This window comes from Panthera leo, chromosome D4 (genome assembly GCF_018350215.1).
Source record: "Panthera leo isolate Ple1 chromosome D4, P.leo_Ple1_pat1.1, whole genome shotgun sequence".
Classification (NCBI taxonomy): domain Eukaryota; kingdom Metazoa; phylum Chordata; class Mammalia; order Carnivora; family Felidae; genus Panthera; species Panthera leo.
Window position 1 is genome coordinate 72411981 of NC_056691.1, and position 16200 is coordinate 72428180.

General features: G+C 40.3%; 1 protein-coding gene across 2 annotated transcripts in view; it reads left to right on the forward strand.

Annotated features, from left to right (window-relative positions):
• Positions 1–1506: 1506 nt before the first annotated feature.
• HSDL2 (hydroxysteroid dehydrogenase like 2) overlaps positions 1507–16200 on the forward strand; it is a 70123-nt gene continuing 55429 nt past the window's right edge. The window contains exons 1-3 of one of the 2 annotated variants that reach the window (XM_042913270.1): positions 1507–1851; positions 13788–13951; positions 15108–15206. In XM_042913270.1, coding sequence (XP_042769204.1) covers positions 1826–1851; positions 13788–13951; positions 15108–15206 — 289 coding nt within the window. In that variant the 5' untranslated portion in view covers positions 1507–1825. The remainder of the gene's footprint in view (positions 1852–13787; positions 13952–15107; positions 15207–16200) is intronic. The other variant, XM_042913271.1, reaches the window with a different exon arrangement.

The following is a 16200-nucleotide window of genomic DNA, read 5'->3' on the forward strand; positions in this document are numbered from 1 at the left end:
CTGAGCTTAAGTCAGACGCTTAACCAACTGAGCCACCCAGGAGCCCAGAGAGTTCCATTTTCTCCACTACCTGGCTAACATTTGTTATTTTCCATATTTTCTATTATAGCTAGCCTAGTGTATGTAAAATGGAGTCTCATTGTAGTTTGGATTTGCATTTCCCTAGTAACGATTGTTGTTGGACATCTTTTCATTATGCTTGCTGACCACTTGCATATTTTTTTTGAAGAAATATCTATTCAGATTCTTTGTTCACTTTTTAGTTGTGTTTTTCATGTTTTTGTTGCTGAGTTGTAAGAGTTCTTTATATATTCTGGTTACCAGACTTTATTGGATATATGAATTGCAAATATTTTCTCCCATTCCGCGGGTTGTCTTTTCACTTCCTTGAGTGGAGAGTAAGCTTTTCATTTAACAGTCCCTATCAACTCTTTTTGAAACAGCAAATATTTACAACATTCTAAACAACACATTGGCCACTCCTCATTCCTCCCACGTAGGCTGACCTTGTCTTTTTTGTCCTGCTGCATCTCGACAGTGACCAGCATGCACTAGATGCTGATATTTATTGAATAAAGAAATTCTTCTGTTGTCTCTAAGGACAATATCATAGATCGTCAATTCAAATACCTATAGGAGGCAGGCAGGAGATATACATGAATAGAGCCGTTTAGGGTTTGCAGTAAATGGTAGAGTACATACCCCATCTCCAAGCTAGTTTAACTAGTCCTCAGATAACAACCTCATCGCCCTGTTGTATCATTTCAAAATAAAATTTCTTCATGTCTCCCTAAAAATATGTTGGTCTTTAGTTCATTAGGGTAGCTAACTAATGTCCAAAGATACTACCAAAAGCAATACTGCAGTGCACTTGCTGTGATGAGCACTGGGAGTTGTATGGAAGTGTTGAATCACCATACTGTACACTTGAAGCTAATATTACATACACTGTATGTTAACTGGAATTTAAATTAAAACTTTATATGTAAAAAAAGGCAATACAAGATCCCAGAATTCACCTTCTTCCAGCACTGAGTTTGGATGTTCCTTCTACGGGACCAGAGCTAAATATGCATTCTTCCGCGAGACTCCTGCAGAGTTCTGACTCAGAAGCTGCTGCTCATCACAGGGCTATGTAGAGCTGGGTGAGGTCGGCAGGCTTTAGTCCAGATTCCATGGGAGAGTCCAAATGCGACGCTGGCCGGCTTCTGGCAGAAAAGTACCTGCCGAGGAAAACTGGTTCCTACTAGGGGAAATTCGACGGAGCGCATGCAGCTGGACAGGCTCCCAGGTTCGGGTCATAGAGGGAGAGCAGAGGGAGAGCCAAGTACTCGCAGCTCAGTGTCTGCAGAGGAGAAGCCGCACCCTAGCCTTCAAGGTCCCTAGTGCACGACTCAAAACGGCCACCCCACCGGCGCAGGAACGAAGCGCTGCGCCTAGGAGGCCTTCACAGAGCCGGAAAAAGCGTGCGTAGCGGCTGACGCCGACGGGAGACCGATTGTCACCGCAGAGCCCCGCGAGTGAGGTGGGGTGGAGTTGCCTTTCCCGACGCTAGCGCAGAGAGCTAGTTTCCAGGGGCCAGGCCGGGGAAGGAGGAAACTAGCTCCGAGAGCCAGGAGGCCCACGGCGTGCGCAGGCGCACTCAGAGATCTGCGAGTACTTGAAGCGCCCGTTCCCCGCAGGCCTCGGGGTGGGGCCTCGGGGGATTGGCGTAAATGAGGAGGGAAGGCCCGCCCCTCGCACACCGCTCTCTGCCGCTGGTGCCATTGCTGTCGCCACCACTTTTGCCCTAGGAAAGTCATGTTACCCAACACCGGGTAAGGGGATGGGGGCGCCGCGGGAGGAGACCGGGTAAGGGGCATGGTGCGCGGCTAGGCTGGAGTGAATGGCTTGGGTTCCGAGGGGTGGGAGGGCGCTCCTTGGAGTGCTGGTCTGCGCTGGACGCGGTGTTCATGGAATCTGCGGTGATGCGTGAGAGTAACCCGGAGTTATGTACTTCGGGGTGGCAGCCACGTACAAATCTCTCTCACATGTAAAGGATCCAGAGTGGGTTACCCGCCACTCGCGGGGCGGGCCCGACCGTGGGTTTCTCCGTGGCTTGTGAGGTCTTTCAAGTTCTAGGTGAAAGGTCACTAGAACGCTGCACCGCCAGTGAGTCTTCACTTTTCCTGAACGCTCAATTCTGGAATAATGAAATAATAATGGGGTGTTTAAAAAGTGATTTTCAAATGAGTAACAAACTAATCTTAAAGTATGGGTATCTTTTTGGGGGGGACGGTTCACTTAAGTTTTTTAAACATTGTGGTAAAATACACATAACAGTATCTACCATCTTAACGGTTTTTAAAAAATAGTTATTTTTCAGAGAGAGTGAGAGAGAAAACGCAAGTGGGGGAGGGGCAGAGAGAGAGGGAGGCACCGAACATGAAGCAGGCTCCAGGTTCTGAGCTGTTTGCACAAACCCCAAGGTGGGGCTTGGACTCACAAACTGTGAGATCAGGACCCGAGCTGAAGTCGGAGGCTTAATGGACTGAGCCACGCAGCCACAATTTTAAGTGTGCAGTAGTGTTAGGTAGATCCACATTATCTGCAGCCAATCTCCAGAACTTTTTCAACTTGCAACACAAACTCTATACCCATTAAACAACTCCTTCTTTCTCTCCAGACCCTGGCAACCACCATTCTGTTGTCTGTTTTTGTAAAGTGTAGGTGTCTTGAGCTGAGTGACATGTCTATTTTGTAATTTGCTTGAAAGATACAGGCGCATGGCAAAAAGACTTAAACAGCTCTAATGGTTAAGGTAAAAAGTGTGTTTTCTCATCTTTAACATTCAGTCCCCCAGTTACTCTGGTTTGTTTCCAGAGATAGTCTATGCATTTATAAACATTTGCACACCACCTTAAACACACACACACACACACACACACACACACCACTTTTAAAAATAGTAGCAAACTCCCTTCTGGGCCTTGCCATTTTTACATAATATGTATTGGGACACACATTTTAGGTGTGTATATGTGGATTTTTTTCTTTTGGTAGTTACATGGTATCCTATTGATGTACCATAATTTATTTATTGATGTACCAGTCCCCTGTCATTGAATACCAGATCATTTCTAGGTTTTTGTTACTGCATATTTGCTGCAATGATTATCCTTGTATCCACTGTTTGCACATATTTGAGTGTGTCTATATATAAATTCCTGGAAGTGAAGTTCCTGAATGAAAAAGTATATGGCTGATATACTTTGATGGCTGATATCCTTAGCACTCCAAAGAGGTAAAAAGGATGAATGAGATTTTCTAATCCAACATGTTGGCAAACAACAAAATGTTTCATCATAAAAACCTAATTGAAAAAAAAATGGCACTTCGTTACAGTTAAATTTTGCATCACGAGCGAGGATGAGGATCTTTTTACCAATTTGACCCTCATAGGACATTTGGCAATATCTGGGAACATTTTGGTTGTCCTAATTGTGTATGCATGGGGGTGCACGCTGTTGGATCTTTAGAGTCCTGGAATGCTGGTAAATATCCTGCAATGCACAGGATGGATAGCCCTTTACAACAAAGACTTAACCTTGTCCAAAATGTTAGCAGTGCAGATGAGAAATTCTGATTTAAAGCCACCTGTGTGTCTTTTCTTTTTCTGGCTTACACAGCTTTGTTTGTTTGTTTGTTTGTAGTTTTTATTTTTTTTTTAGTAATCTCTACACCCAACACGGGGCTCAAACTCACCACCATGAGATTGAGAATTGCAGGCTCTTCTGACTAAGCCAGCCAGGTGCCCCCACAATTAGGTTTTATTGATCTCTGAGAGTGCTATTTGAAAAGAATTTATCATATGTGGTACAAATATTTTTGGATTTTTTTCCACTGTGTCTTGATTTTGATTATACTATTTGTTTATCATGAAAAAACATGTTTTTACTAAGTCAGAGTTAATCTTTTAAGGCTTTGTGGTTTCGTGACAACCTATAAGGCCATCTTAAACTAGGATTTTCTTTTGAATTGGTAAGTATTCTTCTAGTATTTTTATTTGTATTACTTTCGTTTTTACTCAGATTTTTCATCCACCTGAGGTGAAATACTATTTTGTTTACTATTTTGACATAGGAAGTGGGTTAGAAAGTCCACTTCATTTTGGTTCGGATGGCTGCCTGCACAGTTGTATTAGTACCATTGACTGACTAATCTTTTTTTCTGTTAGAAACTCCACATCTATCATATATTGAATTGTATGTATAAGGATCTGTTTCTGGATTTTCTATTTTATTACATTAGTGTGTCTATTCATGCACTATTACCAAACTATTTTAATTACTCTAGTTTTATAAAATGTTTAAATATTTGGGAAGGGTGGTTTCTGTCTCATTTGAATTTTTTTCTTTTTTCAGAATTTTCCTGGTTATTCTTGGATGTTTATTTTTCTAAATGAACTTTAGAGTAACTTGTATAGTTTTTTTTAAGTTATTGTTTTTCTTTTTAAAAATTGTTAATAAAAATTTCATCACATTGACTCTGATTTTGAGATACCAGAGAAATTTGGTAAACTGTGTTGTAGATTAAGTCTACGTTAGCAAGTTTTAGCCATTCACAAGTTTAGATTCAGTGTGAGGAGAAAAATGTCCTTTATCCTACTGGGAATCAGTCCAGCTAGACCAAAGGCAAAGGGATGAAGCTTTTAAAGCAACAGTTAAGACATTTTCATGTTAATACTTAGACTAAAAAAATCACTTTAATAGTCTGTGCCCCTGCACTTGGGTGGGTCATTTGGTTAAGCATCTGATTCTTGATTTCAGGTCAGACTGTGATCTTAGGTTTGTGAGTTCCAGCCCTGAGCCCTGCTTTGGGCTCCCTGCTGAGAGTGCAGAGCCTGCTTAGTGTTCTCTTCCTCTCCCTCCCTTTCTCTGCCCCTCCCCCACTAGCATGCACAAGCTCTCTCTCTCTCAAAAAAAAAAAAAGTCTATGGTGGGAGCCTGGGTGGCTCAGTCGGTTAAGCATCTGACTTTAGCTCAGGTGGTGATCTCACAGTTTGTGAGTTCAAGCCCCACATTGTGCTCTGTGCTGACAGCTCAGAGCATGGAGCCTGCTTCGGATTCTGTGTCTCCCTTTCTTTCTGCCCCTCCCCCAGCTCATGCTCTATCTCTCTCTCAAAAATAAACATTTAAAAAATAAAAAAAAAAAAGTCTGTATATACTACCTTTTGTATAAAAAAGGGAAAATTACACACACATACACACAGTGTGTTTTTATACATACATGTGTGTAGTTGCATATTTTGTTTAAATTTTTTTTTTTTCAACGTTTTTTTATTTATTTTTGGGACAGAGAGAGACAGAGCATGAACGGGGGAGGGGCAGAGAGAGAGGGAGACACAGAATCGGAAACAGGCTCCAGGCTCTGAGCCATCAGCCCAGAGCCTGACGCGGGGCTCGAACTCACGGACCGCAAGATCGTGACCTGGCTGAAGTCGGACGCCTAACCGACTGCGCCACCCAGGCGCCCCATGTAGTTGCATATTTTGAAAAAAGAACTACAAGGATAAGAAGCCAGAAGTAATTGAAGCTGGTTACCTACAGGTAAGAGATTTGAGTGTACATATTTATAAGGTTGTAACTTTTAAACCATGTCTGTGTTTTACAACATCCTTCACTAAAGATGAGGGAAAATAAGCTAAAATGGAATGCAAACATTAACAAAGGAAGTTAACTATATATCAAATTTATCCCAAATATACAGAGAAAAAGAAATAATTTTTAACATAGTAATTTGTATACCTTGTGAGGGATTTGGTCTAACAAAAGAAAGAAATATAAAGAGAACTTGAACTTAGTAGATTTATTATTGGAGGAGAGAGATATTAGTACAATAATTCAAATACTGTTGTAACTTATAGTATATACCTTCCTCTAGTTGGTCTGCTTCCTTAAGAGAACAGATGAAGATCCTTACTCTCCCCCTTTGCCTTGGGCAAGAGTGTGTTACTGGGGTTTTTTTCATATCCCCTAAGCTGGCTCCTGGCGCTCTTGTCCTTTTTCTTGTAGAAAGCCATACCTGTGTCAGCATCCCATCCTTGTCTCCCAAAACTGTCAAGGTCTGGAATTTCTTTTTTCTTTTTTATAATTTTTTAAAGTTTATTTCTTTTGAGAGAGACAGAGTGTGAGCAGGGGAGGGGCAAAGAGAGAGAAAGAGAGAGAATCCCAAGCAAGCTCCACAGGATCAGTGCAGAGCCCGACGTGGGCCTACATCCCACGAAACTGTGAGATGATGACCTGAGCTAAAATCAAGAGTTGGATACTTAACTGACTGAGCCACCCAGGTGCCCCAAGGTCTGGGATTTCTATTTATCACATTTAATGTATAAATTTTTTAATGTTTTTTTAAAAAAATTTTAATGTTTATTTGTTTTTGAGAGAGAGAAAGAGAGCACAAGTAGGGGAGGGTCAGAGAGGGAGACACAGAATCTGAAGCAGGCTCCAGGCTCCGCACTGTCAGCACAGAACCCGACCCGGGGCTCGAACCCACAAACTGCGAGATTATACCTGAGCCGAAGTTGGACACTTAACCGACTGAGCCACCCAGGCACCCCTAATGTTTTTTAAAATTTATTATTTTTGAGAAAGAGAGAGTGTGAGCAGGGGAGGAGCAGAGGAAGAAGGGGACAGAGGATCCAAAGCAGGCTCTGTGCTGACAGCAGAGAGCCAATGTGGGGGTTTGAATTCATGAATGGTGAGATGACCTGAGCCAAAGTCAGATGCTCAACTAGCTGAGCCACCCAGGTGCCACTTAATGTAGAAATTTTAACGTGTAAATAACTTAAAATCTCTAAAGTAAATAAAATTTTACCGCTCCCTCAAACTGTAAGGATCTACAAAACTTTAATCACTCTGTTTTAAACTTACATTATTGTAACAATACATTTTAATTCTTTAACCATACAAGTATTATTTATTATTTATGTTATTACTAATTATTATAAATACATTCATTGATTTCTGTTCTTAATTTACCAGTGTTTTTGTGGGTTTTTTTTTGTGTGTGTGTTTTGTTTGTTTTAATCTTTTTGGTTTTAATGTCTTCTTGCATTTCTGACCTTCCATCTGGGAACAGTTCTTCAAATAAATAAGGCATGAGGGGTGCCTGGATGGCTCAGTCAGTTAAGTGTCCCACTTTGGCTCAGGTTATGAACTCTCCTGAGTTTGAGCCCTGCATCGGGCTCTGGGCTGACAGTGCAGAGCCTGCTTGGATCCTCTGTCTCCCTTTATCTCTTCCCCCTTCCTCTGCTTGCGTGTGTGCTCTCCCTCTCCTCAAAAATGAGTAAGCATTTTTAAAAAATTTTTATTAGGGGCACCTGGGTGGCTCGGTCGGTTGGGTGTCCGACTTCGGCTCAGGTCATGATCTCTCGGTCTGTGAGTTCAAGCCCCGCATCGTGCTCTGTGCTGACAGCTCAGAGCCTGGAGCCTGTTTCGGATTCTGTGTCTCTCTCTGTCTCTGACCCTCCCCCGTTCATGCTCTGTCTCTCTCTGTCTCAAAAATAAATAAATATTGAAAAAAAAATTTTTATTAAAAAAATTTTTTTTTAACATTTATTATTGAGAGACAGAGAGACACAGAGCATGAGCAGGGGAGGGGTAGAGAGAGGGAGAGACACAGAATCTGAAGTAGGCTCCAGGCTCTGAGCTGTCAGCATAGAGCCCGACGCAGACCTTGAACTCACAAACTGCAAGATCATGACTTGAGCTGAAGTCGGTCACTTAACCAACTGAGCCACTCAGGCGCCCCCAAAATGAGTAAACATTAAAAAAAGTAATAATAAGGCATGAAAAAGAAATAAACGTCTCTGGATTGGAGAGAAAGAAACAATGCTGTCATTATTTGCAGTTGATATTATATAGAAAACCAAAATAATATATAACTAAGTTATTAGATTTAATAAGAGTTTAACAAATTTTCAGGATACAAGTCAGTGAAAAAAATCACATATTTACATAAAGCAAAAACTGCAAGTAATACAGTACATTAGCAGTAAAACTCAGAAGTCCCAAATCTAAGATATGGGCTGTATACCACAGGACAAATAATCTATATTCTTGAGCAAATAGATGTCATAAATAAAATGGAAGGAGAGCTGTTACAGACTAAAAGAAACTTATAGCAATTAAATGCAGTGTGAGGTCCTTAGAGGATCCTGATTTGATCAAACCAACTATAAAAAGACATTTTTGAGATAGTTACGACTTTGAAAATGGATAAGTAGTAGATGATGTTGAGGAATTACTGTTAATTTTCTTAGTCTTGATAATGGGGGCACCTGGGTGGCTCAGTTAAGTGTCTGACTCTTGATTTCAGCTCAGGTCATGATCTCACAGTCATGAGATCAAGCCCCGCATTGGGCTCCATGCTGGGCATAGAACCTGCTTAAGATTATCTTCCAAGGGGCGCCTGGATGGTTCAGTCAGTTAAACATCTGACTTCAGCTCAGGTCATGATCTCACGGTTTGTGGGTTCGAGCCCCACGTCTGGATCTGTGCTGACAGCTCAGAGCTTGGAGCCTGCTTCGGATTCTGTGTCTCCCTCTCTTTTTCTGCCCCTCCCCCACTCACACTCTGTCTCTCTCAAAAAAATAGAAATTAAAAAATTATTAAAAAAAAAAAGATTCTCTCTTCCTCTCCCCCTTTTTCTGGCATGTGAGTGTGTGCGCACTATCTCTATCTCTCAAAAAAATAAATATACAAATTTTCTTAGTCATAATGATATTATGTAAAAAGAGATACACTATAAAGCATTTATAGGTGAAATTATATGACCTCTGAATTTGCTTCCTGATAATCACTTTCAAAATTTTGATAATTGATGCATTGTTAAACATGAGATCTTACAGTATTTAAGACTTGCTTGAAAATTTCATAATAAAAATTTTATAGTGGTCTTTAAGTGTTTTTGCCTGGATTGTTGATTAGTTGCAAGGGAAAGAATAGTAATTAATAATGGAGATATCTAGTAACACAATGATTGGATGATCAAAATTAATATTACCAGTAAGTATAGATAAGCATTGTGTGAAGTAGAGAACAATATCATGTTCATTGATTGGAGCACTCAGGGTCATATAGTTCTTTCCAATTGAATTATAGGTTCAATAAAATTTCTTATCAAAATCCCAACTGATTTGCTTACACAGTTAGATAAGCTGATTCTAAAACAATATGTAGGAAAGCAAAGATCCAAAGATAGCCAGGAAACTCTTGAGGAAGAACAAACTGAAAATATTTGCCTTATCAGTTATCAAGACTGATAAAGCTATTGCAATTAAGACAGTGCTGTCCGGGCACCTGGGTGGCTCAGTCCGTTAAGCATCTTACTCTTGGTTGCAGGTCAGCTCAGGTCATGATCTTACAGTTTGTGAGATTAAGCCCTTAGTCTGCCTCCATGCTATAGTGGGAAGCCTACCTGGGATTCTCTCTCTCTGCCCCTCCCCTGCTTATGCTGTCCCTTCCTGCCTCTGTTTTGCTCTCTCAAAATAAATAAACATTTAAAAACAAAACAAAACACTGAGAGGGGGTGCCTGGGTGGCTCAGTCAGTTGAATGTCTTGATTTCGGCTTGATCCATGATCTCACAGTCCTGAGAGCAAGCCCTGCATACAGCTCTGCACTGGGCATGGAGCCTGCTTGGGATTCTCTCTCTCCCTCTCTCTGTGCGCCTCCCCTGCTTGTGTGCTCTCTCTCAAAAATAAATAAACATTTAAAAACAACAGCAACAACGAAAATAAAGAAAAAATAAAACAACAACACCACAGGGAGGGGTGCATGGATGGCTCAGTTGGTTGAGCATTTGACTCTTGATTTTGGCTCAGATCATGTTCCCAGTGTCCTGGAATCAAGCCCTGTGTCAGGCTCCATGCTTCAGTTAAGTGGAGCCCACTTCAGAGTCTCTCTCTCTCCCTCTGCCCTTCTTCCCCACTCACATGTTCTCTTTCTCTAAAAATAAATAAATAAATAAATAAATAAATAAATAAATAAATAAATAAGTAAGTAAGTAAATAAATAAAAACACTGAGGTACCATTTCATGTCTACCAAATTGGCAGAAATTTTGAATGTCTGACATTAAGGCTTGGAAGATATGGGAACTTTTATGGGAACTTTCATACATTGCTGCATATATTGCTGCTAGTAGGAGTATTAACCTCTTTGGAAAGGTGTTTAGCATTATTTGGGAAAGCTGAACTTCAATGTGGATTTCAGTTACCCATTGCTATATAACCAGTGACTCTAAAACATAATGGTTTAAAACAACAGTGATTTTTTTTTTTTTTTTAATCCACAGTGCTTGGGTTAACTGGGTTCTTCTGTTCTGCATAGTATAAGTTGAGGTCATTTATATGGTTGTATGTAGCTGAGTCCTTGGCTGGGCCTGAAACATCGTAGATGGCCTCTCACCCTCCAGGATTTGGCCTGTCATCGTTTGGTAATCTGTCCCTCTGCATCATGGCATCTGGCTACCAAGAGAGAGACAGTGAAAGCTGCCAGCTATCTTACAGTATGGGGTTGGGAATCTCAGAATATCACTTCCGTCATATTCTGTTGCTCAGAAAAAGCCATAAAGCTAATCCAGACTCAAAGGGAGGGAAAAAATACATTCCTCTTCTTTTTTTTTTTTTAAAGTTTATTTATTTTCAGAGAAAGAGAGCACAAGCAAGGCAAGGGCTGAGAGAGAGAGAGAGAGAGAGAGAGAGAGAGAATATCCTAAGCAGGCTCTGCACTGTCCTTGTGGAGCCTGATTTGAGTCTGGAACCCACAAACAGCAAGATTGTGACCTGATTAAGGGCCCACCCTACTCCAATATGACCTCATCTTTTTTTTTTTTTTTTAAGTTTACTTATTTTGAGATAGAACCAGTGGGGAAAGGGCAGAGAGAGAGAGAGAGAGGGGGACAGAGGATCCAAAGTGGGCTCTACTGACAGCAGAGATCCTGATGCAGGGCTCAAACCCACGAACCATGAGATCATGACCTGAGCTGAGATGCTCAACCGACTGAGCCACCTAGATGCCCCCAATATGACCTCATCTTAACTAATTACATCTGCAACAATCCTGTTTCCAAATAAGTTCACATTCTGGGGTACTAGAGGTTAGGACTTTAGCATTCACTTAGGTAGATACAATTCAATCCACAGCAGGGAGGTAATGTTTGGCTTCATTGAGGTTTAAAGTTAGTGTTCGCTATCATCAAATTGATGGTAGAACGTTCGTCTGTAAAAACTTTACAGACGAGCCTTGGCCCTAAAGTTTTTAGCTTTAGGACTATGCACAAACAGGTGGAGGGTTGGATTTGGCTCATGGCTTAGACACATTTATGTTGGTATTAGAAATGATAAAAAACAGGAATAAGTAATCCTATGTAAAGTAGTTGTTACTTTGTGGGGTAGGAAAGAAAGGAGGAGGATAGAATTAGAGGAGTAGACCAGTGGCTTCTGGAGTATTGGTAATATTCTATTTCTCTTTCTTGCAATTCATATTATTTTGTTCTTTATATACATTAGTTTATGTGCTTTTTGTATGTTTGCTGTATTTCACTAAAAATAGTCACCACCTCTGTCTCTTCCCCTCTTCTCCACCCCGCTTCTTTCTTACCAAACTGGTTATTCATGATATTAAAACCCTTCCCATGTTCAAAACATGTTAACATTGTTAACAAACTTGCTAATCTTTGGGTACTGTCCCCTTTTCTCTTTGTCATTGTCACTTCCACTGTATTCTCTTCATCCTTCTCCTTAGGCAAGCTTTTTATATGCATTTAGAAAATAAACAGGGGAGTGGTTTTCCTCCCTATTCCCCGACTTTATTTCCTTTTATTTATTTTATTTTATTAAAATTTTTTTCAGAGAGAAAGAGAGAGAGCATGAGTGGGGGAGAGGGGCAGAGGGCAAGAGAGAGAATTTTAGGCAAGCTGCACGCTCAGCATGGAGCCGAATGTGGGGCTTGATCCCACGACCTGTGGATCATGACTTGAGCTGAAATCAAGAGTCAGACACTCGTGTTGCCTGGGTGGCTCAGTCGGTTAGGCGTCTGACTTCAGCTTGGGTCGCGATCTCACAGTTCATGAGTTGGAGGCCCGCGTTGGGCTCTGTGCTGACAGCTCAGAGCCTGGAGCCTGCTACAAATTCTGTGTCTCCCTCTCTCTCTGCCCCTCCCTCACTTGTTCTCTGTCTCTCAAAAATAATAAACATTAAAAGATTTTAAAAAAAAAGAGAGACACTCAACAGACTGAGCTACCTAGACACGCCCTACCTGATTTTATTTTAGATGTTTCCTTCCTGCCTAACACCTAAGTAAATAGAAAGTTTAAAGTTAAGACAGATGGGGGTGCCTGGGTGGCTCAATCAGTTAAGTGTCCGACTCTTGATTTCGGCTCAGATCATGATCTCACAGTTCATGAGATCGAGCTCTGCACTGACAGCACGGAACCTGCTTGGGATTCTCTCACTCCCTCTCTCTCTCTCTGCCCCTCCCCCACTCGTGTTCACATGCACCTGCGCTCTCTCTCAAAATAAATAAACTTAACAAAAAAAAGTTATGGTAGATGAATGTAAAGATGAATGGGCACAGAGAACTTTCCTCAGTACAGTTGGGTCAGAGAATTTCCATCAGTACTCTGAGCTCTTTGCCAGTCTTTTAGGTTTGTTTGTTTAACAACTTTATTGAGATGTGATTCACATACCACACAATTCATCCTTTTAAAGTATACTATTCAGTGTTTTTTAGTAAATTAACATACTTGTGCAACCAACACCACAATTTTTAAAACCTTTTTATCATCTTCAGAAGAGACCCCACACCCCTCAGCTCTCAACTCCCAACTACTCCTGCCCCCAGCCCTAGGCAACCACTGTCCTCATGTCTCAATAGATTTGCCTGTTCTGGACATTTCATATAAATGGAATCATACAATGTGTGGTCCTTTGTGACTAGCTTCTTTCACTTGCATAATATTCTCAAGGTTCACCCATTTAGCACGGATCAGTACTTCCTTTTTACTGTTGAATTTATTCACTGTATGGATATGCTGCAGTTTATCCATTCATCAGTTGGATATTTACATTGTTTCCACTCTGGCTATTAGGAGCAATGATGAGCATCCATTATACAATTATTTGCTTTCAGGTAATTTCTTTTTTTTTTTTAATGTTTATTTATTTATTTTGAGAGAGCATGAGTAGGAGAGGGGCAGAGAGAGAGAGAGAGAGAGAGAGAGAATGCTGTCAGTGCAGACCCTGATGCGGGACTTGAAGTCACAAACCCTGAGATCATGACCTGAGCCAAAATTAAGAGTTGGATGCTTAACCCAGACACCCCCAGATAATTTCTTTTAAGTGGGTTTGTATTCATTGTAGAAAATTTGAAAAATCCTGAAAAATATAAAAATATGATAAAATTTGTTCATAATACCACCACTCAAAAATAAGCTTTGTTAACACTTTTTCTGTGGGGAAAAAAATACATGTCTATATAGGTTAATAATTCCTTATTTCTTAAGATTTACTTGTATCTGAGCAGATTTTGATTGCCAAATCATATCAAGACTGGCCAACAGCCGTTATAATATTACAGCAGTGGCAATATCACAGAATTATTAGCTATCAGGGAGGGAAGGAGGAAGGTTCAGAGCAAGTTTCAGAAGGGGAAACATACGTATTGTGAAATATGCAGAAGTTCCTGTTACTAATAAGTAATTAAAACATTGAGCTTCTTATAAGGTCATATTTGTTCTGTTGTAGGAAGCTAGCAGGATGTACAGTTTTTATCACAGGTGCCAGCCGTGGCATTGGCAAAGCTATTGCGTTGAAAGCAGCAAAGGATGGAGCAAACATTGTCATTGCTGCGAAGACCACCCAAGCACACCCCAAACTCCCAGGCACAATCTATACTGCTGCTGAAGAAAGTGAGTGAATGTGACAGTGCCATTTCATGAAATGTCCTAACCATGGTTTCAATACATAGAGAATTTACTGGAGAGTTTAATTGTAGCTATTGGAAAGGTACCCTAAAAATCATTTTATCTGGTTAAAGAAGTATCTTGTCAGCTGAGGGCAGTGATTCAGAAACTTTTTTTCCCATCACTTTTGAGCGATGTGAGAGACTCCCATTAAAAATCATGTCTCTTGAGGGCAGTTGTTCTTGGATCTACGCAGAAAATGGGGGAGTGGAAATGGAGAGGTGGATGATGTGAGCACTTCGAGAAAGCTCTCCATGTTATTTATTCTCTGTGCCATTTGAAAGTCATTATCTTAATACTTTCAGTTCACAGTTATCAAGTGCTTATATTCAAGGCATTGTGCTAGACACAGTACCGGGAGGGAGGGCTTAAAATTCAACTTTGGTTAATATTGCTAGTTTTGTTAGTCATGTTTATAGCATTGTGGTTATGTTAGGGGAACACATATGAGTGAAATGATGCCTGAGATTTGTTTTAAAATACATACCAGCCAAAAACAAAACAGGATCGGGGGTAGAAAAATTAAACAACTCAAACACCTGGCAAAGCATTAATAATCATTAATAAGTGATAGATTCATGGTAGTTTATTATACTATGTGTTGTATATTTTTTGTGAAATTTTTCATAATAAAGGTTTTTAAAATTACCTTCCCTTTTTTTCTTTTTAATAGGATATTTTTTACTTGCCCCCCCCTTTTTTTTTAAGAGAGAACGAGAGAGAGAGAGAGCAGGGGGAGGAGACAGAGAAGGAGAGAGAGAAACCCAAGCAGGCTCCTCACTGTCAGTTCAGAGGGGCTCTAAATCAGGAACCGTGAGTTCATGACCTGAGCCGAAATCAAGGGGCGATGTTTAACCGACTGAGCCATACAGGCGCCCCCTTTTTTTTGTTTTTTAATAGAGTTGGCTTTTCTAATCTGAGGCTGGATATGGGTTAGTCAGTCTGTCCGACTGTAGGGTAGAATCACTAGTAGTTCTAAGACATATTTATTTATATTGATTTTCTGAAAATAGGATACTTATTTCTTTTGATTCATATCAGAATGGAAAGTTTAGTATTTGAATGCCTCAATGCTTTGTTTTTGTTTGTTTATTCTTTGTAGTCGAAGCAGCTGGAGGAAAGGCCTTGCCATGTGCTGTTGATGTGAGAGATGAACAGCAAATCAATAATGCTGTGGAGAAAGCAGTGGAGCAATTTGGAGGTAGTGCCTTAATTCTGAAATAATTATTGAATACTGTAACTATAATTTAAATTAAAAAATTTTTTTTTAAATTTTCTAAGTCATTGAAGGATCACCAGGTAGGAGTATTTGGTTATGTAGAAATGCAGCTTAAAACCATCTGATGACTTTTTTTATTGCTAAAAATTATTTTGAATAATATAACAAATCTACCATTCAATATAAAGTTAGGCCCTTGACAATACATATGTCTAATCAATGAGCTTCCCAGATCCCATCTTCTTGCTTCTCCTCAATTAATGTAGCCCATCATTTGATGACTCTTTGGTATTTATTGGATAAAGTGTAGATAACTTACTGACATTCAAGGTATTTCGCATTCTGATCTCAACAGACTTTTTTTGGTTCCTTTTTTTTTTTTTTTTTATACCCCTGTGTAAATGCTTTACTCCTGCCCAGATAGTTTACTTCCATATCCTTGCCTTAAGATGTTGTCTCTTTTTCTCTTCCTCTTCCTGAGGCTTCTCTAGTGCCCACCTCTCCATCTCCAATCCTGCCTGAAATGCTCCCTTCTCTATCTTTTGAAATCCCACCTTTCTGTGGTTAAATCTTACCTTCTTCCTGACCTTGCTGACTTATCAGAAGTGTATTTTTCTTTCTCTGAATTCCTAAATCATTCCTTTGATCCTTCTCTTGTACTGCTTTAGATCTTAGTGGGTTTTTTCCTCCTCAGTTAGTTTACAAGCTCCTAGAAGGCAGGTGTTGGGGATTGAGCTAAGGCTTTGAAGGTATTATAGCAAGGCACCTGGCCATGTCCAAATCCTGCCCAAACCATTATCACTCTTCCCCATCCCCCATAGTATTCCAGAGACTGTATGTATACGTGAAAGATAATTGACAACAAGGTAATTGAAACAAGATAATATTTTATTGTTAGCATGGCTTGTGCTTATAACCTTCGGTGCAGAGCACTGTGTTATAAAGGATCGGAACACAGCTTTGGCTCAAGTGGGGC